The following is a 22,990-nucleotide window of genomic DNA, read 5'->3' on the forward strand; positions in this document are numbered from 1 at the left end:
GCTGTTGGCTGTCTGGTCCACGTGGAGCTTAGCTCCGTCCACAGAACAAGCTCCCAGAAACCCCACTGCTTTCCTACTCCCCAACCCCAATCCAAACTCCCCTTACTGGCTTAACAGTTCTCCCCTAAAACTCCCCTATCTCCTGCCCAGTCCAGAATCTGGCAGAAAAGCATGAGGCAGCCCCACTCCTGGAAAAATGACTAGAACTGCATCTAGCTAGCGCCTTGCTCTTCAGAGTGTGTTCTGAACACCAGTGTTAATTGCGCCACCTGGGAGCTGATTAGAAATGGTGGGATCTGGGGCAGCCAGGTGTTCCCGTGCGCAAGACAGTTGAGTGGGGGTGGGTTAGGGCACATCAGATCGGTAGTCCCTTCTGTTGACCTCATCTCAGCATAGGGCTGCTCCTAGCTGGGTGGGGCACTGCCCCCGCCCAGTGGTCTTTTTTTTTTTTTTTTAAGATTTTATTTATTTATTTATTTATTGAAGATTTTATTTATTTATTTGACAGAGAGAGATCACAAGCAGGCAGAGAGGCAGGCAGAGAGAGAGAGGAGGAAGCAGGCTCCCTGCTGAGCAGAGAGCCTGATGTGGGCCTCGATCCCAGGACCCTGAGATCATGACCTGAGCCGAAGGCAGCGGCTTAACCCACTGAGCCACCCAGGCGCCCGATTTTATTTATTTATTTGACAGACAGAGATCACAAGTAGGCAGAGAGGCAGGCAGAGAGAGAGGAGGAAGCAGGCTCCCTGATGATCAGAGAGCCCGATGCGGGGCTTGATCCCAGAACCCTGAGATCATGACCTGAGCCAAAGGCAGAGGCTTGAACCCACAGAGCCACCCAGGTGCCCCTGCCCACTGGTCTTAATGGGAAAATCTGTCTGTTTCATTTGTAAGATTTTTCCATGGGGCAGTTTTTTGAATAGCTTTCTTGCCCTGGTTTTGGAACTTCTCCCATGATCCTTCCTTTTCACCCATGCTTTTTTTTACTGCCCAGGTAGTGCCAGCAGGTGCCAAGGGCTCTTTTGCTGCCTTCTAGAGCTAGGTTCCAGGTTCCCACTCAACTTTCTCTGTAGTTTGGACACCAGCTCTCTTTGAAGACATGGTTGAAACAGCCACCACCCATCCTGCCTGTTGAAAGAGACCCCTTCCAGTCTAAGCATTTAACTTGATGCATCATAAAATCTGGTAAATTTTTGGCCAGCCTCCAGGATGCCAAACTCTTGGGTGGCAACAAACTTCCTGGAGAATGCACTGGCCCACCAGAATTTGGTTTGCCCATGGAATGGGAGTTTAACATGTAGAATATGGAAGGAAGAAGCAGAACTGAAACACTGAGTAGAAATTCACTCTTCCTAAAAGCCCCAAAGCAGTGGTCTTTAATGTGCTCAAAGTGCAGAGGAAGATCCTTGGCCTGAGGCTTAGATATGCTGGCATTCCTGTCTTGCCCCATCCCATTCAGATTTTCTTTGGGTTTTGAAGGCAGAAGCAGACACATGAGTGACTGTGCTGGCCCTAAGGATAGCTTCTTCACATCCTTGCCACCAGTGACGCGTGTGTGGAGAACCCATCCCACGGCTGCCCTGTTGGTGGATTTTCAGAGTTGGCAAGTCAGCCGCTTTTGGATTTGATACCAAAGGCATCATTTTCTCTCTCCATATTTTCCATAATATTACCTAAGGTCTAGAAGTCCAGTAAGTACCATGTGGGACGCTGGAGTCTGAAGGTTTAGAGCTACCCCTAAAGTGCAGAACCCCGGTCACTTCTTGCTGTAACATTCACTGAATCATGCGTCCTGAGAAGCTGGTCCCCTCTTGAGTCTCATGACCACCTGGCATTGGTGTTCAGTACTAACCATTTTCTAGTCCTTGCTATGCATACAGCCATTTCTACAAGTGATTATAAAATCCGTTTCCTCATGAAAATAACTCACTAGATTGGTTGATTACCAAAGTGAAAAGAAAATTAAGAGCCCCCCTCCCAACTCACGCAGAAGCAATCATAATTCCAAATTTATGGATTTTATGCAAAGGGTTATAAGACACCCCTTTTGAAGACCAAGGGCACATTGTGTTTTGAAGAGCCAGACCCTATGCCACGCTGCCTTTTGTAACTTAATTGGCTTTATCGCTGGATATCCTCATCAAGAGCCAGCTACCTAGTGCGTCCCACCCGGTTTCCATACACCTTGTTCTGTGAGGAGCTGAAGACCCACGTAATGGAGGAGGTGATAAGAGATCAGACAGCTGCCTTACATGGTTGGGGCTCCCTTGGCCCAGACTGACAACTTGTTTGCAAATGAGAGTGCCAGCCTGCTTTGATCATTGTGGAGAAGCAATGAAGGAGAAGCAAGGTATGCCAAAGGCTGAACTAGGCAAATGTCCTCTTGCAAAAGTGAAACAAATGGTTTACAGTTTAGATCCACAATGTTAATATGGTTTTCAGGAGAGAGTCCCCAAGGATTCATCAACTATCATTTGTAAGCATTCACAGTGAAAAGAGGCCATTCTAGACGTCCACCAAGAATCTATGGATAACAAGTCATACCCAAAACAGGTTATACAGAGGCAGGGAATGTAAATTTCACCAAGGTTTCTGCCAAACTCTTAACCTTCCTAATGAGAAGTATGGGAAATGGTGGACTGGATACTGCTGGGATTAAGTGAACTTGTAACTGTTGGGCAGCCTTACTCCAGGCAGAGTCAGTACAGTGCTGTGTGGGAAAGAAACTTCCTCCCACCTTGGGGCTCCCTCATGTAACATTTCAGTCATGACCTGCATGCTGAGAGGGGTAGCATGCTCACCAGTTTTTGCAGCAACACAAAGATGGCAGGGAGAACAGCGTGGAAAAACTCAGAGTACATGCAGTCCTTGACCACATTGGAACAGTGGCCAGTGCTGTGGTGCCTGATTGCATTTCATTTGTACCTGGTTCTCTGCTGCTATTGTTCGCATCTTTTTTTTTTTTTTTAAAGATTTTGTTTGTTTATTTGACAGACAGAGATCACAAGTAGACAGAGAGGCAGGCAGAGAGAGAGAGAGAGAGGGAAGCAGGCTCCCTGCTGAGCAGACAGCCCGATGCAGGACTCGATCCCAGGACCCTGAGATCATGACCCGAGCCAAAGGCAGCGGCTTAACCCACTGAGCCACCCAGGCGCCCCTGCTGTTGTTTGCATCTTACAGAGAGGAGAATGAGGGATCCTTCCACTGGTGAGTGGCAGAGTCTGGCTTCAAGCCCTTTGTCAGTGTTGAAGTCTGGGCAGTACTCCTATGCCTTTCAGCTTCCCCGATGGTATTTAATTTAAGTTAAATCCCAGATGAACCAGATGGAACACACAGGATGGTGAAAACACGGCTTCATGGCAGCCTGTTTGAAAAGGTTCTCATCACTGCCAACACACATGTTGGTCTCCACTTTCTTGTTGTGCTTCACTGACAGACATTACTAACTGATCCTAGAACCCTTTTCCATGGAGTCCCAATTCACAGTACTTCCTCATTCTATAGGCAGCCACTGCCAATAGACAAAGGTTGACACAAGGGATGAAACAGATCTGGATGTAAGGGGCTGTGGTGAGTGACATGCTTTCAAACCCAGGGCATTCTTATACCCCATCGACATGAACCGCGTCTCCAGAAACAGGAGGCAGGGGGAGCTTCACCCTGCCTTCTAGCAGTTATGAGCAGTAGGAGTCTTGCATTTGGTATGGGGAGGGCTGTGCCAGGACCATGTGCATATGCAAAGGGAGGGGATGATGAAGGAAAGAGCTGTTAGACCTGCATGTCTTGGTGATGAAGAGGTGTGCAGGGGGACACAGTGGAGGCAGTCACAGTAGAGACTGTCAGGGCACAAGAGATCTCTGCATGGCCCCCAGTGGCAGAGCTGAACCAGGGTGCTCAAGACACAGGGAAAAAGGTCTCAGCTCAGTGGGAAGAAGAACGTTCTGAAAATCAGAGCCCTCCAGAAATTTGAGAGGCAGTGCTGATTTCCTCTCACACTGGTATTTGTACCGAGCTCACCCTCCAGCCTGGCTGCTTAAGTAGCTATTTGTGGACTTTGAGGAAGGTTGAAGTGATCTATGATCTCACATCCCACTCTCCTATGGTTGATCCTGTGACCCTTGGACGACATAGGGGACAAAGGGAACTAGGATCTGGATCTGGGGGGGTGGTATATACACCCCAGGGCCAAGGTGACAACACATATATACCCCTGTTAAACAGTGGCAATAACTTATGGGTTATTTATTAAACACGCTTGTTTTCAGTGTTTTACATCTATTCAATTCATTCAATCCTTCCAGCCATCCCCTTGGTTAAGTACTGTCATTCTTCCCAGGTAAGGAAACTGAGGCACAGAGAAGCTTACTTAGGACCCCAAGATCATGACCTGAGCCAAAGTCAGATGCTCAACTGACTGAGCCACCCAGATGACCCGTTGTGTTAGTGCTCTAAGGTGGTGGTTATAGGAAGCTAAATGTGTGATAAAATAGCACGGAAATACACACTGGGAGAGTATATATATAACTGATGAGATCTGGAGAAGCACTGTGGATTGTAGCACCGTTCATCTTCTGGATTTGACCTTGCATCACAGTTATGATGTAAGATGTTACCATAGCAGGAGGCTGGGTGAAGGGTGCACAGAACCTCCTTGCATTTTCCTTTTAGCCACCTATGTACCTTTAATTATTTCAAAATTTAGAAGTTCAGAGTGAGATCTGCCTTGAGGATCTTTTAAAAATGCAGATGTCCTGTGGCACCTATGTGGCTCAGTCCGTGAAACATCTGATTCTCGACTTCAACTCAGGTCATGATTCCAGAGTGGTAAGATCAAGCCCCCACATTGGGTTCCCTCCTGGGCATGGAGCCTTCTTCAGATTCCCTCTCTCTCTCTCCCCTTCTTTGCCCCACCCCCGGCAAAAACACATTAAAATGCAGTTGCCCAGGCCGCACCTCACACCAATTAAATCAGCATTTCTGCAGGTGGGATTTTTCTGAACTTCCTTAGGTGTTTCCAACAAACAGCCAAGCTGGCGGGCCTGCACTCCTTCACATGAGCAGTTTCATTGTCCTGGTCTTCCTCCTGGCTGGCGTCATGGCGGCTGCAGGCTTGCAGAGAGCCACACACTGCTTGAAGCTGTTCGCATCCATTTATTGGCTCGGTTCACTGTCAGTAATGATCGCTCTCCTTCATTCATGCCCATTAGGACATGGCCTTTCCCATGTGGGCAGGTGACAGTCTGATGACCCTGGAAGCATTGAAAATACGAGGCTCCCTCATTCTTAGGCAGCCACCCCCATTTCAAAAAGGAGTCTCGTTTGTCATGGGTTCTGTCATGGCGCTGCCCCTTTGACTTTCCTCTGTAACGACAGAGGAAAGGCACCTGGAGACAGTTACCTTCTGCGTTCCCTACTTTGGAAGAGCTCTGTACATTTTCCGATGGGGGTCGGCATGAGTTGGCTTTGGAACGCCTTCACTTGTCGTGGTCTTTGGAGTTTCACATGTCTCTTCCTCCGACCTGGAGGTCCTTCTTTACGGTTTGGACCCATGTCTGTGCTGCTGGGTTATGGTTCCTTCTGGAACCAGGGCAAATGGAGCAGGGAAGCAAGCAGTTGGGTCCCAGGCCCCCCAGATTTGACCAGCCATGGATACAGCTTATAGGCAATTCCTCTGGACACTGAGGTTGACTCAGAAAGAAATTAAGATGTAGCAGCAGAGAGAGGGCATACCTGTGTGGGTCAGTGTGATTTTGTTTGGTATTAAGGCCCCAGTGGGCAACGGAGCCTATTACCTGGTTTGGAAAATGATACAGCCTTGTTCCAGGGAATGCGGACACGATCAGATCAGTCTGACACTGTTTCCACCACCTTCAGCTCTCTTTTTCTCTCGCTGTGTCTCTCTGCCCCCTCGCTTCCAGCTGTCTTCCTTCCAGTGCCTAAAAACAAAAGCCTTGGCCACAAAAAAATAAGTACGTATATGCCTGTGATACTGACAAGACCGAGTCTATGTTGAAGCTGGAGGAGGGTGATGAAGGGAAAAAAAAAAATGTATGAAATCTTGCAAAGCAGTGGACACGGTCACTGCACTGCACACCTGAGGGGTGACAGGGCCAGGGGACAGGGCGCAGGCATCCACATAGACAGCGGGGCAACCCCAGAGCCAGAATCCATGCTGATGTGGTATGACGCAGGCTGAGTGTGAGCTGGTGATTGCATGAGGACAGAAGGTGACCCCCGAGGTCTAGCGTTTCCACCCTGCCCTGGCCCACCTTCCCTCACCATCCCCTGTGCCTCAGCAGCTGCTCTGTGCTTCAGCCTCCTTTTATGCATAAAGGATCAGCATGTGGGTTCTGTTTCCTAAAGAATGAGGATTGTCTTGAACACCTCAAAGTGGTGGGGGGGACAGGGGGAACCTTTATGATATTTATAAGGGCTGAGCCTTCTGCTGCCTTCAGTGAGGTGACACCTCCCCAACTTCTTACCTGGAGGATAGGGCCTGGGTGGTGAGAGCTGCCAAAGACAAGGCCAGCCGGTGGGCCCTTGACAACTCCTACTTCAGACCAGTGAGTTTCTGCTCTGTCAGACCTGCCAGATTCGACACTGATCCCTTCTGTAAACATAAGTCAAAAGCAGATGTTTAAATAAAAGCCAGTAACAAAATTATTTTTAAAAAAGGAACAAGGATGGCAGGACACTTGGTACCCTTGCTATTTCTGTCTCTCCCCCTACCCACCCCACGCTTTGCTCCAGAAGTGTGACGGAGCTCCCCTAAGAGCTGGGTCGCATGTACCTAAAGGGGAGGGAGGGTGAAGGGGCTGCTGCAGCCTGGGCTTCGGCCCCAGAGACCCTGAAACAAGGGGGTTCTCTTTGCTGCTGCTTTCTGCCTTCGGGCTGCACATTCTGGAAGCTATGGGACCTGCCAGAACCACCCTTTATTGACACCGAGGGGCTTTTTGTCTGGAACACCTTTCCCTTTACATCTCAGATGGGATTCTGTGGGGGAGGGCCTCTTTTCCTGTTTTAATAACCCATTATCAACTACAAAGTTGCCGCTAGTAAAAATATCAATTATCGCTTATGCAATCCTCCTGGCATTGCTTGAAACCACATTCCATCCTCTTAACATGATAGTTGCTCTGAGCCAAAATTCAGAGAGGGTTTGAGGACAAGCTGTGTACACAGTCGTTAAGACGGCCGGAGGAATATATTTTTATCCTGTAAATTGAATGCCAGTTAAGCAGTAGTGATTACTGTAAGAAGCTATAATTTATACCAGGGGAAGTGAAGATTTCTTTTTTAAGATAAAAAATATAGCTTAAGAAGAGCCTCAAAAACAAAAACAAAAAAAAAACAGCAAAGGAGAAAAGAAAGAGCAGTGACAAAGCCCCCAAGGTCTCAATTGTGTCAAAATTTCTCAAACAAATCCTTGGTGTTAGAGAAACAAAGAGTCTCTATGTACCATGTACCCAGAATGCTTCACAGAGAGTCCCACAAAACAGCGTTCAGTAATTTACCAATAGGGTGATCACCATTCCTGAAAGTTGTCTGTTCATAGAATCTTCATCATCACTGTAAAATTCGCAGATGGAACATTTGGGCCTCGGACTTCATGTGTGTGCAGAATCTCCCATCAGGAATGCTCTCCCTGGGTCTTGCTCCCCAAACTCGGAATCCAGGTAGAAATAAAGTACAGTCAGGATTTTTGGCTTTGACTCACCAGGAATTGATTGTCCTAAATCCGTGGCCTGGCTGAAAGCTTGGTGAGAAGTCCTGCCATTAGTTATCAGTGTGGACTTCTCCCTGGAATTTGTGGGCAGGAGGAGGGAAGAGCAAAGGAGGATAGGGTCATGTTCTCAAATATTCAGACTCTGTCACACCACAAAGGCGGTGGGTGATCAAAGTGGTTGATCAGTGCTCATGGAGAAGGCAGGCATGGGGTCTGCATGTAGAAGCTGCATGAAGGCCCATCTCTACTCAGAATAGGAAGAAGCTGTAGAATGGGCCCCTGCCACCACGTTCATGGACAGCCTCTGTCTTAGAGGCAGTGTTCTCAGTGCTGGAGGTATACTGGACTGAAAACTTGGGAGCTCCTGAAAACCACAGGTGCCTGCCACAGACTCCAAAGTCCTAATTTACTTGGTTTGGGCTGGGCCCCAGGCATTGGTAATGGTCAGAGTTTCCCAGGTGACTTTCACCTGTAGCCAGTGTGGGACACATAGTAAAAACCAACAGTGGCTGTCGTTGTGTTCTTAGACCAGCAGTTTCAGCATCCCTGGGGAACTTACTAGACATGCAGATTCTCATACCTCTCTCTGCTACCCATCCCCCCTTGGACCTGCTGAATCAGAAACTCTGGGCCGGGGCCAGCCATTTGAGCTTTCACAGGTCCATGGGGGGATTCCAATGTGCCTTGAAGCCTGAGAACCACCGGTTAACACTGTCTCAGTGGTTCTAAAGCACTTGAGAATCGCTGGTCAAGTCATGCTTCCTCCCAGTGAAATCAGAGCCTCTGCTGGTAGGAGCCAGGCCCTAGCATTTTCCAGTGATCTCCAGGAGAGTCCCCTGTGTGGCTGGGTGTGAGAACCAGGGCTTACAGAAATGGAGTCAGGTGCCTCTTGGTTGTAAGCCTGGAGGATTTGTCTCTGAAATTCTACTAGGTCTCTAGTGTTAAATTTCATCAGGCAGGACATAACCTGCCTTAGAGCAGGGAAGGGATGATAGAGACCCCATTGTTCCTGGTGGAAGGTGTGGCTGCTTGCTTCTGATTTTTTACTACACTTGCAGGAGAAAGGGCCCACAGGATTTCTGTGGGGGAGGTGACACTCTCAGACTCACCCTGCCACATAAATAGAGCAAAGAGACTGTATATATCCGTGGGGGTAAAAGCTTTCAGGAGAAACTCTAAGATACACTCAAGTTGGTTTTGTTCAGTTTAACTGAACAGTTAACAAACAGTTACCAGCACCTTCTGTGTGGTTAGCACTGTGTGGCCAGGCTGTGGAGAAGCTCTGGGATGGTGAGGTGTAAAGAAGACTGACCAGTCCCACCTTTAGGGAAGCCCTGAGAGAAAGACTCTGGTACATGGGAGTTCGGGCTGGAGGGATCCCTCTTAGCTGGGCAGGGTCAAGGGCTACTACAGAGAGGCAGTGACCTGAAGAGCAGGAAGGGGTGGCCACATAGAGATGAAGGGCACAGGCAAAGGCCCTGGGGTATTGTGAGAGTTTAGTGCCTGCTCTGGGGCTGGGGTCATTTGGGGCTACACTCCTCTCATGCCTGCTGAACCATGGCACACATTTCACAGTGCTAAGGAGGTAGGAGGACACATGCCTCCCCTGGCCCCCCAGGCAAGGAGGAAAAGGCAGAGTTCAAATAATTAGGCAATAAAGCCCCTCCTGATGTGTGGCTTTTAGGGAAAGGAAGCGGGTGATGGTCATTAGGAGCAGGTCCTTAGGGTTTCTGCTGCCTGGAGCATCCTGTGTTCTTTGATGTCCCTGAGGGGTCTTTGAACTTTGAGAAGCTGCAGGTTTTCCCCAGGGAAGCAGGTACCTCCTGCAGGTCAGCTAATCCTGTCCTCTGCACTGCCTTTGAAGGGGATAGGAAGTGCTGGGGGCTGGTTTCCAGTGCCCATTAAAACAGCAGTCCCTAGAAGAATGAGTGACAGAGATTGCCACTGGGCTGGGGGGTAGGCAGCAGGGGACTCCGAAACTAGAGTAGGGGAAGGGAGACTCAGTTTTCATTTCCTACCACTTTGTATCTTTAAAAAAAATTTTTTTTTAAATTTTCAGTGTTCCAGAATTCATTGTTTACACACCACACCCAATGCTCCATGTAATACATGCCCTCCATAATACCCACCACCAGGCTCACCCAACCTCCCACCCCCCTCTCCTCCAAACCCTCAGTTTGTTTCTCAGAGTCTACAGTCTCTCATGGTTTGTCTCCTCCAGTTTCCCCCAACTCACTTCTCCTCTCCATCTCCCCATGTTCTCCGTATTGTTCCTTGTGCTCCACAAATAAGCAAAACCATATGATGATTGACTCTCTCTCCTTGACTTACTTCACTCAGCATAATCTCTTCCAGTCCTGTCCATGTTGTTACAAAAGTTGGGTATTCATCCTTTCTGATGGAGGCATAATACTCCAATGTATATATGGACCATATCTTCTTTATCCATTTGTTCATTGAAGGGCATCTTGGTTCTTTCCACAGTGTGGTGACTGTGGCCATTGCCGCTATGAACATTGGGGCACGGGTGTGACCCTTCTTTTCACTACATCTGTATCTTCGGGGTAAATACCCAGTAGTGCAATTGCAGGGTCATAGGGTAGCTCTATATTTAATTTCTTCAGGAATCTCCACACTGTTTTCCAGAGTGGCTGCACCAGCAGTGTAAGAGGGTTCCCCTTTCGCCACATACTCTTCAACACATGTTGTTTACTGTCTTGTTAATTTTGGCCGTTCTAACTGGTGTAAGGTGGTATCTCAATGTGGTTTTGATTTGAATCTCTCTGATGGCTAGTGATGATGAATATTTTTTCATGTGTCTGTTAGCCATTTGTATGTCATCTTTGGAGAATTGTCTGTTCATGTCTTCTGCCCATTTTTTGACATGATTATCTGTTTTGTGTGGCTTGAGTTTGAGGGGTTCTTTATAGATCTTGGATAGCAGCCCTTTTTCTGTACTGTCATTTGTGAGTATCTTCTCCCATTCCGTGGGTTGCTTCTTTGTTTTGTTGATGATTTCCTTTGCTGTGCAGAAGTTTTTAATCTTGATGAAGTCCCAAAAGTTCATTTTCGTTTTTGTTTCCTTTGCCTTTGGAGACGTATCTTGAAAGAAGTTGCTATGGCTGATGTTGAAGAGGTTACTGCCTATGTTCTCCTCTAGGATTCGGATGGATTCCTGCCTCATGTTAAGGTCTTTTATCCATTTCGAGGTTATCTTTGTGTATGGTGTAAGAGAATGGTCAAGTTTCATTCTTCTACATGTAGCTGTCCAATTTTCCCAGCACAATTTGTTGAAGAGACTGTCTTTTTTCCACTGGATATTTTTTCCTACTTTGTTGAAGATTAGTTGACCATAAAGTTGAGGGTCCATATCTGGGCTCTCTACTCTGTTCGACTGGTCTATGTGTCTGTTTTTGTGCCAGTACCATGCTGTCTTGGTGATCACAGCTTTGTAGTAAAGCTTGAAATCAGGCAACATGATGCCCCCAGTTTTGTTTTTCTTTTTCAACATTTTCTTAGCAGTTCGGGGTCTCTTCTGGTTCCATACAAATTTCAAGATTGTTTGCTCCAACTCTTTGAAAAATGCCGGTGGAATTTTGATCAGGATGGCATTAAAAGTATAGATTGCTCTAGGCAGTATAGACATTTTAACAATGTTTAGTCTTCTGATCCATGAGCGTGGAATGGTCTTCCATCTTTTTGTATCTTCTTCAATTTCTTGAGTGTTCTGTATTTCCTTGAGTACAGATCCTTTACCCCTTTGGGTAGGTTTATTCCCAGGTATCTTATGGTTCTTGGTGCTATATAAATGGAATCGATTCCCTAATTTCCCTTTCTGTATTTTCATTGTTAGTGTATAAGAAAGCAACTGATTTCTATACATTGGTTTTATATCCTGCCACATTACTGAATTGCTGTATGAGTTCTAATAGTTTGGGGGTGGAGTCCTTTGGGTTTTCCATATAAAGTATCATGTCATCTGTGAAGAGAGAGAGTTTGACTTCTTCATTGCCAATTTGAATACCCTTTGTATCTTTTAAATTTCTGCCGTACCCTTATTTTAGCTACTCTAAGCCAGGCCTCCTTCTGTTGGCTGAGAAAATTATCCCCCTGAGAAATCAGACTGTTGCTACTGTTTGTGATTGGAAGGCTTATTAAATCCAAGTCTTCCAAGCAATCAGTTGCTACATCTAGGCAGATTTGAAAATAATCATGTTTAGTTAAGGGATATCAGTGGTTAAAAGGGAAAACAGTACCACACTTTTGTTTCTTTGTAGGGGGCTTGGGAGCGGGTGGCACGAGGGGAGGCCAATAGAAAATAGTGAACGTAGAGCATTTCTTCTAGGTAGATCTAAAAGACAGTCATTTAAGAGCTGACTCTGAGGTTTCCTAACACCAAACCAAATGTCATCCTCAAGTCCATAGAGGACCTTTGAAGGATTTCCAGTGTGATGTCTTCTCAAGCTTCTGGACACAGTTCCCATCTCTATTCACAAGCTCTATTGAATAAAGGCAGAACCTGGAAGTAGACCAGAAATCCAGTTTCACACCAGAACACAGGAGATCCCTGGTTCCTAGAAGCACTTCCTGCTGCCAGCAGAGAGGTATAGGGGAGCATTTCTCTTTAGGCTCTGGTTTCCACACTGGCTCAGACAGAGGAGCTTCAAGACCCTTAATATCCCAAACCTTATGGCTCTTTAGAGCCCAGGTTTCAAATAGAAAAGTAGTCAATATCCCATGTGACAGTCTCCTGGCAATATGCTTTTAACGTGCAAAATTTTCAAGTACTAAAAGGAGAGGATGGGTAGATACCCCAAAAACTCCAAGGTTCCCCACCCTCATCCCACACTTTCCGAGTCATTCTCAAAGTAAGGTGGTCATTCTTGCTGCACCCACCCAGCATCTCATGGCCCTGGATCTGTCTGTCTCCCTCTCCTGCCCTTGCCCTCTGAGCCTCAGATATTTATGGGAAGGCTGGAGGGTAGGGTGGATGCTAGCAATGTCTCAGATGTGTGTTCTGGGTAAGATAACCGGGTGGTGTCCAAAAAGAAGAGGACCCCTTCTTCAGAACCCCTGCCTGAACATCTCGGTCCCCAGGGAACAAAAGTGTGACTCTTTCAAGCTGGGCCCAGGAGAGCTCTTGGCTGCTTCCCAGCACTTGTTCTCCCAAGGCCATGTCCGTACTCTATAGGCCCTTCCCCTCTCTCCATAGTGTCTTGCTGGCCAAGTCCCTTTGCCCTGAGAGCAGACTTGAGCCCCTCTGGTGCCTCTTGGCCTTTCATTACTGTTGCCAAAAGGGATTTTTCTATGCAGTCTGTAGTATTCTGAGGGCTCCCTGTCAGGCCCCCTGACCCTCAAGACAGCCACTCTTGGCACGGGTTAGCAGGCTCATCCTTTGCTCTCCTTTGGGTGTGGGGGCAAATTTTATCCTCTAAGGGCTGGCCATACACTCAGATTCAAAGTAGAGACTGCCAGGCTCAAATTATACTTGACCATTGCCCAGCTCTCTGACCTTGGGCAGGCTGCTCGATTTCTCAGTTCCCTCTCAGTTCTGCTTTCCCTAACCTGTGAAATGGGGACTATAATAGTGAGTTAACACACATAACATGTCTTGGCACAATGAAAACACTGTTCCTCTGCTTTTCCAGGTGCTCCTTCCTGCTTGGGCAGGAGGCCCCTATCGTAATGCACCTGCTTTCCCTGTTCCTATTGTTAGCATCCCATCCAGCACCCGTGTCCAGGGAGAGGCCCACCTTTGCACCTTTGATGTGTGTCCCGTGGGTCCCTGGGTGCTTAGAGCCGTGCCTGGTACGTGACAGACCTGGAGTCCGTGTTGGTAGAGCACATGATTAGGTCATCAGTTCAGGCCCTTCAGATCCTCTGGGCTTCCCCAGCTCACACCTGAGGGGACGGCATCCCTCAGCTGACGCAGGAGCGGATAAATCCCCATCTCTGAGGAACGTAGTAAAAAGAATCTGCACTTTGGTACTATGAGTCTTGCCCCCCCTTTGCCCCATTTGCCACCACAGTGCCCAGCACCCCTGACAGGGCCATCACTCCTCTGGATGGATGTGCTGACTGTTAAAACACAGGGTGCTTTGGCGGGGGAAGGGAAGGTTCCTCTGAATCAGGGACACAAGGGGACAGTTGGGAATAGGTAACCCCCAGCACTGGATACCGTGGTGGGAAGGGAAAGAATCCCATTCTTCTTCCTTCTCTACCTCACTGCAGAGTAGGGCCATGGAGATTTGACCCACTGCAGAGGGACCAGGAGATTCGATCTGGAGCCCCTGAAGTACTTGCCCCTGTCACACTCCAAAGAGGACAGCGACATAGGGTGGGGGCTGGCTGTACATTTCCCTACAACTGAAATATCATGCTTCATTTACATGTCATTTTTGCTATCCATTGTTAACTACAAGTTCCTTTTTGACATCTGGGAGGTAGGATGTATTAGACCAGGATTTTGCATCTTTGGAAGGTTTTAGCTACCTTCCACTTCCGGCCCTTTTCCAGCCCGGTGTCTGCAGCCCCACTAGGCTAATTACTCTTTAGTCCAAGAAGCAGAAAGCATATGTTTCTCATTCTCACCCAGTCTCCCAGTTTCCGCCCATAAAGCTGGTGCCATGACAGGGACGGTGTTCTATTCGGTAGCCTTTCCTTGGCAGGATCTGGGGAGCACATTACTGGAGAGAGAAACACTCCGTACCCTTCAGCTTCAGCTTCTCTGTTGTGTTCTTGCTTGCTTGCTAAGCCAGGCACGTGGTGTTCTTGTTGAGCTGTCCTGGAACCGAAGTTCAGGGTTGGTTTCCCCATTGCTGCAGAGACCCTTGGCAGACTGGGAAAATGAGTGGAGCTGAGACCTACTTATGCTGCATCAGCCTACATTCTTGGAAACCTCCCTGATGCTGGCAGTCCGGAGACCCAGAGGGGGTCCCGCAGGACCAGCCAAGAGGGTCCTTGGCTTCACACAGGATGGAAATCAAACATGAGCCAGGGGGAATTGAGAGCAGAGTTTACTGAAAATGTAGAGAGCAGATACAGATGGAGCATCTGAGAGACGCTGAAAGGAAAGGAGCATGTATCTCATCTTTGTTTGGGGTCTAGGGGTTTTTACTGAGGACAGTGGCCAGGTATAGAGTCCCCTTAGACATCCAGGAACCAGTTAGAACAAAGACAAGGGCCCAGGTGTTACTCCTTATAGCCAGGGGTCTTGGTGTCACGATGTCTAGCGCCAGTGGTCTGGAATGCACATATGGTAGCTTTGTCCAGTCATTCTCACCTGGTCCTTCCTTAGAAGTTATATGTTCTATAGAAGTCATGAACTCCCTGTCCCTTAAAATGATGACATACAGTTATTTGCACCATGAAATACATATGCAGTGGGGTAGGGGTGCAGGTCCCAGCAAGAATAGAAGCAGGAAAAGGAGCAAAACACAGATTTTTATGGAGTCCTTCAGTTTTCTTACCTCATTCCCATGCCTCATGTGTGCCTCCATCTACTGCAGCCAAGCCAGAGGAGGGCCCACCACAGACATGGAGTCCCAGTAAACCATTGTGCAATTTGGGAGGGTGGGGAGTGGAGGGAGCTCAGCCATGTCGATGGTGCTGGCATCTGGAGCTGACGGTGTCTTCATGGGCCTCATAGCCTTCTGGGGTTCAACAGGTCACACCAGGCCCTTGGCAAGGAGCACTTCTGCACTGTAGGCCCAGAGCAGGCAGGGATGAAGGCTCTGGGACCAGGATGGAATTCACTGTGTCTGTGGTTGTTTTTAGAAGCACTCACTGCTTCTGTAGTCTTCTTTTGAAATTAAAGAATGTTTTTTTCCAATGCATTTTCTTCTCCTAAGAAGCTAAAGAGAGCCTCACAGAACTTTTCAGCATTAGAAGTATCTCCTTTGTTCTGCCTCATTATTATATCTCGCCATTCACTTTTTCAGTTAGCAAAGGCATGTTATGTTATGTCATTCTTTGACTAAATTGATTTGACACAGAGAATGCCCCAGGTTTAATAGCACAGAGAAGGCATCCCTCTTTCTGTTGGAGATTATGTTTGCTCTTCAGGCACCTCATTGTCAAAGTCAATTTAGGCTGACGTTCTTTCATTTTCTTGGATGCCGTGTGAAGCCTTCAGGGAGGTTCTACTCTGGTTCTTCCAACTCAGGCTCTTCTAATAGATGACACACAGGGATTTAGAGGACTTTTCACAGACGGCGTCAGCACAACCATCAGCAGGCAGAAAAAGTAGGCATAAATGAAGGTCATACAGAAAGTCACTATGAAGGCCACCTGGGTATCTCAGGGGGTTAAGCCTCTGCCTTCAGCTCATGTCATGATCCCAGGGTCTTAGGATTGAGCCCCACATTGGGCTGTCTTCTAGCAGGGGGTCTTCTTCCTCTTCCCCCTCTGCCTGCTTCTTTGCCTACTTGTGATCTTTGTCTCTCTGTCAAATAAATAAATAAAATCTTTAATTTAAAAAAAAAGTCACTTTTAAATAAGCTGTGGAACTTTCCCTTCTCTAAATGTCCATGGCATTTAGTTCCTGTTATCTATACCTGGCCACTAATTCTTCTCTGGTTGTGTCATCGGGTTGTCTTATTTCTCCCAGAATCTGTGAATCTTTAAGTAATTTGTGGGCATGGATATACTCTTAATGCCAGTGTGATGACATCCACCGCTCCTAACCCATTGATGGTATTCAAATTAGTTCAGTCACATTGTTTATGCCCAGCATAAACATACATATCTACGTGTATGGTCCAGCACGTAGCACTCAGCCACAGGTGGATCTTTATAGTGGTTTTAATTAAAATTTAATAAGATAGGAGCTCTAGTTCCTCTGCCACACTAACTCGTTTTAAACACTTAGTAGCCACCTGTGGTCAGTGGCTGCCATATTGGACAGCACAAATAGGGATTTTCCTTCATTATGGAAAGTTTCACTGGACAGCAAGGGTGAGCGCTTGTTGATATCTGTGATCCCCACCAGACTGTGGGCTTTCTGCAGGCAGGACTCTGTGCCTCTCATTGCTTTATAACTGGTACCCTGAAAATTCTGGTACAAGGTCATGTTCAGTCAGCTCTTACTTAAAGAGTGAATAGCAACTCTACCTTAAATTGTGTTCAGTCTTCTAGAATAGGAATCATGAAATGATTACATCCTGAACTGAAAAACCTTTCATAGTATCTGGTTTAAGCCCCTCACTTTCCAACTAAGAAAACAGGCCTGGGATGGTTGGAGCCTTGTGTCAGGTCCCCTAGCTAACTGGGGCAAATCTTTAACACCAACCATGACCTCTTTATCTTTGGACCATCACTCTGTCCACTATGTCAGAGTGTCTTAGTATCTTTACTTTCAAATGGCAGTGAGGAACCTCTTTAAGTGATAATTTAGAAGAAAATGCCCTCAAGTTGATCAAGTTTGCCTACCTACAAGCAATCTAGAGCAGATATATTCAGTGTGTGTGAATTAAGAGCATTTCCATTAGATTTGGGACCAGGGTAAAGATGTCCATGTGGTAACTAATATTTTCCATTGTTTTGGAAATCTGCCAAATTCCATAAGGCAAGAAATGAGGTATAAGCATCGAAAGGGAAGAGTCAGAGTGGTGGTTATCTGCATGTGGTAAGAGAATCATCTGACAAACTATTGGAACCACTGTGTCCACATTGATGCCAATCACAAGACCCATATACAATAACCCATGGCTTTCTTGTGCACAGGTAGGTCAGTTATGGCAGAATAAAAAGCAGACCTCATTCACCACATCTAGCAAAGATGTGGAATACCCAGCCTCATCACTAAGAGGCTAGATACTTGCTCAGGTCTACCCAGCCCGGAAAGATGGTCTCAGAAGAAAGAGGCTGGCTGGCAGCGAGGAGTCTAACCAGCCCTGTCACACACTCAGGGTGGGCACACTCTTGCTGGAGTAAGGGGCACTCTCATCTGTGCTATGCTCCTTCTCTCTTTTCTTTTTCTCTCTTTACCTCTCTCTCACCAGTGAATTGAATTTTTGTTATGCGAAAAACTAACAGCCCATTTGATGTGACTCTTCCATATGAGTAAACGCATATGCACGTGTATGCACACGTACGTATTTCCGGGCCAGACTGAGGAGAGGACAGACCTGGCTCAGATACTTGACTTCAAAATCCCTTAGGTATCAGTTCAAGAACGTGAGTGCTATCCTTACATGAGCACTCTGGCTAGGGAAGAGAGATGGCTTATAATGTACGTGTCTTACCTATCTTCGCCGCTATGGTGTAATCCACTATGGCAAAATGGTTTTCACACCGGCGCTCTGTGATTATGATTCGCCCATTGATGATTCAGAATTTCGTGGGCTTGTGGGATCATTCTCCCCGTGATGATCCAGTGTGTGTAGGAGGTAAAGCTGAACCTGTAGAGACCCCCAGATCTACTCTGGAAGTTGTATTGCTGCTGAATTCCTGAAAGCTGACAGGCTCACTTCCCTGTGCACAACCAAAAACTAACAAAGACTTCTCTGGGGTGAAAGGATTTCAATGTGATTGCTGCCTACTTGTTTTGTTCCTCCCTCAAAGGGGTTATGGGTAATCTTGACTGTTTAGCCTCTATAAGCGAGTGCACCGTTACTCCTAGTGACTTTCTACACATGCAGGTGACATTTCTTAGTGGCTGAAGAGGGCACGTGTGGTTCTTGGCAAAGAAGTATTGACAGTGAGAATTTTCCTATCAAGGAAAAGTAAAGGTGGGCTGTTGGTTATTATCATGTTAAGTAATATTAACTGAAAGCTGTCTCTCATCTCCTAGAAATGAGGCATGAGCCATTCCTGTTACTGTAGCATCAGTGAGCATTTCCTGAAAAGGGACAGTCGTTCTGTCCACAGGACTACTGGGATAGGGCCTGGACTGGCTGAGAACCCCTTTAGTGGAGAGGCTACATTGCAGGAGCTGTTTCCCTAGGTTCCCAGGCAAGACCACTTTGAGGGGAGGTAGGACCTGATTGCATCCCTGATGTCAAAATCCCAGTGCTTCTCAGAAACAGTTTCCACAAGTCAGCTCAGAGCCAGGCAAAATCAAAGCTTTCAGCATGGCAGATACACCAAGCCCAGAACTAGAACACCCAACTCTGTCTATGGTTTTTCAGAATTTAGGGTGAAGCTAGGAGGGGTTGAACATTGTAGGGATTCTCTTAGAACTCCCTGCGTGGTATTTATCAGATTTCCTAAGGCAAGTACAGAAGCAGTGTGTTATTTGCTTTAAGATAAAGATCAACTCAAGGCCATTAAATTGTTATTGTGTCTGATAAATTTGGGTCATGTGTGACGTGAGGCCTGTCTGTATCCTTAACCCCACTGTTACTTAGAATTAGCATGTGTGCTTAATGCTACCCATTTTTTGTGAAATATAATGTTGCCAGAAGTAATAGATGCCATGGGACATAAATCTAAAACAACATACATTTCTCAGTCAAGTATTCCTGAACTTAATCTAAAAATAGCTTAAACAGTAGTTTATGTAAACCTCAAATATCAAGACTCCCAGCCCAATGCTAGTTCATCTAGCTGTAAATTTATGAGGCACTTCGTTAGCATTTGAACATTTTAAACCAGATCAAGCATGACCTGTGAGACACAGGCTCCAGAAATCCAAGAATCCCACTTTGGCTGATCTTGCTGACTGGAACATTCCTTGGGGAAGTCCTCCTCTGGGGCCAGCATCCTGAAACGCTCACATAACGTACTGTGCAGGCCCACAACTATGGATGCTATAGCCAGCTTTTCTGAACAACTGTTTTAAACAGAACTCTGTCTCCTGAGAGACAAGGCCCTCTGGCCAGCAGAGTCTGGCGGTGTGAGCAAAGGAGCCTCTTTCATTTTACAACTAACTTGACCACCAGAGAAAACTTAGAAGTGGTCACAAAGGAAACATTCCTCCATCTGTGGTGAGGCCACTCTGCCAGGGCTTGGATCTCCCCCAACTGTGGTTTCCCAAACGGCGTCCTTGTTGTTTGAAAAAACCCATCTGGTGGCCGCTCTGGAGCTCCCAGCCTGGGATGATGGGAACCGGCTTCTAAAAGCACAAAGCCAGATGAACAACTGACTCACACGTTGTTTCTGTGTAAAACTGGGTTCTCTGAGGCTGACGACAAAGCCCTTTCACTGGTCCACTGCTGTGCTTACACCTTGTCACCGAAGATAGGACGGAGCCACGTTTTGACAAGACATTTTATTTCTGTCTCCTCTACACACTGAGCAGAGTTCACTGAAATCCCTCAACATTTTCACAAGATCCATTTGAAAACTCTCTCACTAGTTTTATGTAAAGATCTCAAATCAAACCCTAAATCAAATGTAAGATGGCTTTTAACATTCTCTGTTATAAATGCACTTGAAAAACCAACTAGTTCCTTCAAATGTTAACACGAAACAAAGAGATAATAGGTAGCAGATGACTGTAGATGGTTGTAGGTATAGATATATAATGAGCAGGGGAAAAAAAATGAAAAACTGAGTCGTGGCATTGAATAAGGATTCATTAAGCTAAGTAACTACTGGAAATATATCTAAATTATTCCTCTTGGTCAGACTTCTCGGGAAATCTATCGTTTCTTCATTTTGCTTGAACCAGATGGCTACTTGGTCTCTTGGCAGCAGGGCAGGACTGTCTAACCAGAGAAGACTCGCATCATTCCATTGAATGAGCGCCACTGCATGACTTAGCACCCCTGTAATGGATAATGGATTCTCCAATGTTGTGTTGCTTTCCCCCATATTAAATAGATAATTCATCCAAGAGATATGCATGGAATGCCTGCTCTGTGCCAGTCATTGGTGGAGAAACTGGGTTAGAATGCTGCCCTGAGAGAATCTGGGGAGCTGGAAGAGCCTTTGGGAAACGCAGAAGGAGGGCATTGTTGAGGGTAGGGTCTAGTAGAGCAGTCCAAACCATGGCACAATGTGGCCATCCACATGAAGGTGACGCCACCGGTGTGCTTTCTTCTGAAAGGATAGTAGTTAATCATTTGACCAACTGACCAAAAAAATTGGTCCAAGTGGGGAAATGTAAAGAAATTATACTTAGGTGCCTTCTATATTTTGTTTTAGTTTAAGCCATGGAAATGTTAAATTTTTTCACCAATTTCACGGTGGGGGTGAAAGCTTTATCTTTGAGGGCATGTGTCTGCTAACTGGACTTAACATATCACCTTCTTCACACAAGCTGCAACTGTAACGAATTGAGTTCAAATCCCAGGGTTGTGTTGTTTTGTTTTCTTTTTTCTTTCTAGATGGAGTAGAACATAAAAGACCCTTATGAAGCAGGCCAGTGCAGATTTTTATATTTCTCTGCCCTCATCTTTTACACTTGTCTTGCCCACCCCCAGTTGGGCAGTGGGCTATTTTTAGCTACTCACTAAGTTAGTTTTCCTGAAAACAACAGCTTTTGTTTTCTTGTTTCATTGATTAGCACAACATGTGACCACCCATGTTAACTGACACAGCAGGTGTTAGTGACATAAATAGGTTTGAGAAGCCCAGGTTAAGTGTACCCTCAACTCATAGGAGTAGAAATGCATAGGTGAGCAGAGAGTGCCCAGCTAGCCTGGAGACAGACATAGGAGCACGAGGGCCTGCCGGTATATTTCACGAAGGATGTGGAAAGTTTTGACTAATCCAACTCCATGTGATGGCGGTGAAGGCTGTGTCTTGTAGGCAAGCGTACGGAGGGACCTAAAGGGCATGTAGAGTAAAAACAGGTGGGTCTCTGTTGAGACGCCAGAATTAAGTAGCCAGCATGGGGAATTGATGGAAAATGGTCAGAGACATGTGATGGAAACTGGGAAAAGTGGCTCTGGAGAAGCCTTTAGAACCTCTTTTTGGAGTTATCTCTGCGTCTTCTCCTTGCCCAGGCTGACAGTGATCTGAGGTCGAGGATGGCATATCATGCATCATTCTTTGTTCTATTTCTAGTCCATTAGCTGGCACTTGGGAAACTTCTCTTATATATTTTTGAATGAAGGTAGGTGCATGTCGTCTCCGTTGAGCTTGTTGATAAAGGATGGGCATCCTTGAGCACAGTGAGTCTCTGCCCTGGAAATCACAGATCGACAAAGCGTGGGCCCTCTGATCTCCTATGTTCTGTGTCCCAGGTTATCCCAGGGACAGCGGATGTGCAAACTAAGACCATCATTCAGCCTATAGTGTGTGGAGGGCCACATACATCTAGATAGGCATCCTGGTGTCTGTTAGGTACCCTGGGGCAGGGAAGGTTGACAGGTATGATCTTGGTGGGCCCAGATATAATGATGTGATATAAAAGATAGAAAAGCCACATTTTTCACTGATTTGAAGATTTTCACCCATGATATTATGTAAGCCAAAGTCTGGATGGGTGTCAAAAAGCAAGTGTAATCATCAGAAACTTAGAGTTTAAGAACTATGATACCACAGTGAATGTAATTTGTTCATTTCTTCATGCATTTAGCAAATGCTATGGTGTTCTGTGTGCTTCATCAGTCTTCATTCATGAAGTAAGGAAATCATCCTCCTGTTTCTATATGAACTTGTAGTTGTCAGTCTTCTCTGTTAAGAATAGCCAAGTACCGAGTATCAAACCTGTGTCACTCTTGGTCTCTCAGGTTTGACTTAAGTTAGCCTAGTATGTGAAAGCCTATAGTCTAAGTGTCCCTCTACTTTTCCTTTCCCTCGGGCAGCTTGGGGATGAACCACGATGATGACCACTCGTCCTGTGCCGGTAGATCCCACATCATGTCAGGAGAGTGGGTAAAAGGCCGGAACCCCAGCGACCTCTCTTGGTCCTCATGCAGTCGCGATGACCTTGAAAACTTCCTCAAGTAAGTCTTTGAATCATTCTATACAGTCGCTACATTTGAAAGTACTTCCAGAAGACACAACAGTTGGAGTCTTAGCAAGTGTGGGAAGGAGAAATGAATCTCTTAGAACTGTGAACTGGCAAAGAGGCAGTCAGTACAGAACCTCCCCTATTGGACCAAGACTTCCTCCCAAGTGTGTGTCCAGTATGATGCAGGGCATCCAGCTGCTATTCATAAATGTTTTGTTGCTTGATTGAATGTCAACATGGTGACTGTGACTTGAAAAGAACCCCATCGTGTTTCTCTGCAGTATTTTGACCCTGAATGGACACCGTCTTAGCAGTGTCCCTGGGCTACTCTGCAAAAGGACATTTCCTTAATGTTCAGGCTGCTTCCCTTGATAGGGAACGCATTTGCTGAGGAGCGAGGCCCGCTCACCTCCCTCCCA

General features: G+C 46.5%; 1 protein-coding gene across 1 annotated transcript in view; it reads left to right on the forward strand.

Moving 5' to 3' along the window:
• Window positions 1-22,990, forward strand: part of ADAMTS17 (ADAM metallopeptidase with thrombospondin type 1 motif 17) — a 271,748-nt gene that overhangs the window by 83,847 nt on the left and 164,911 nt on the right. Inside the window, exon 6 of the mRNA XM_044230904.1 lies at window positions 22,423-22,563. Within this exon, the coding sequence (XP_044086839.1) occupies window positions 22,423-22,563 (141 nt within the window). The remainder of the gene's footprint in view (window positions 1-22,422; window positions 22,564-22,990) is intronic.

The sequence above is a fragment of the Neovison vison genome, chromosome 13, assembly GCF_020171115.1.
Source record: "Neovison vison isolate M4711 chromosome 13, ASM_NN_V1, whole genome shotgun sequence".
Classification (NCBI taxonomy): domain Eukaryota; kingdom Metazoa; phylum Chordata; class Mammalia; order Carnivora; family Mustelidae; genus Neogale; species Neogale vison.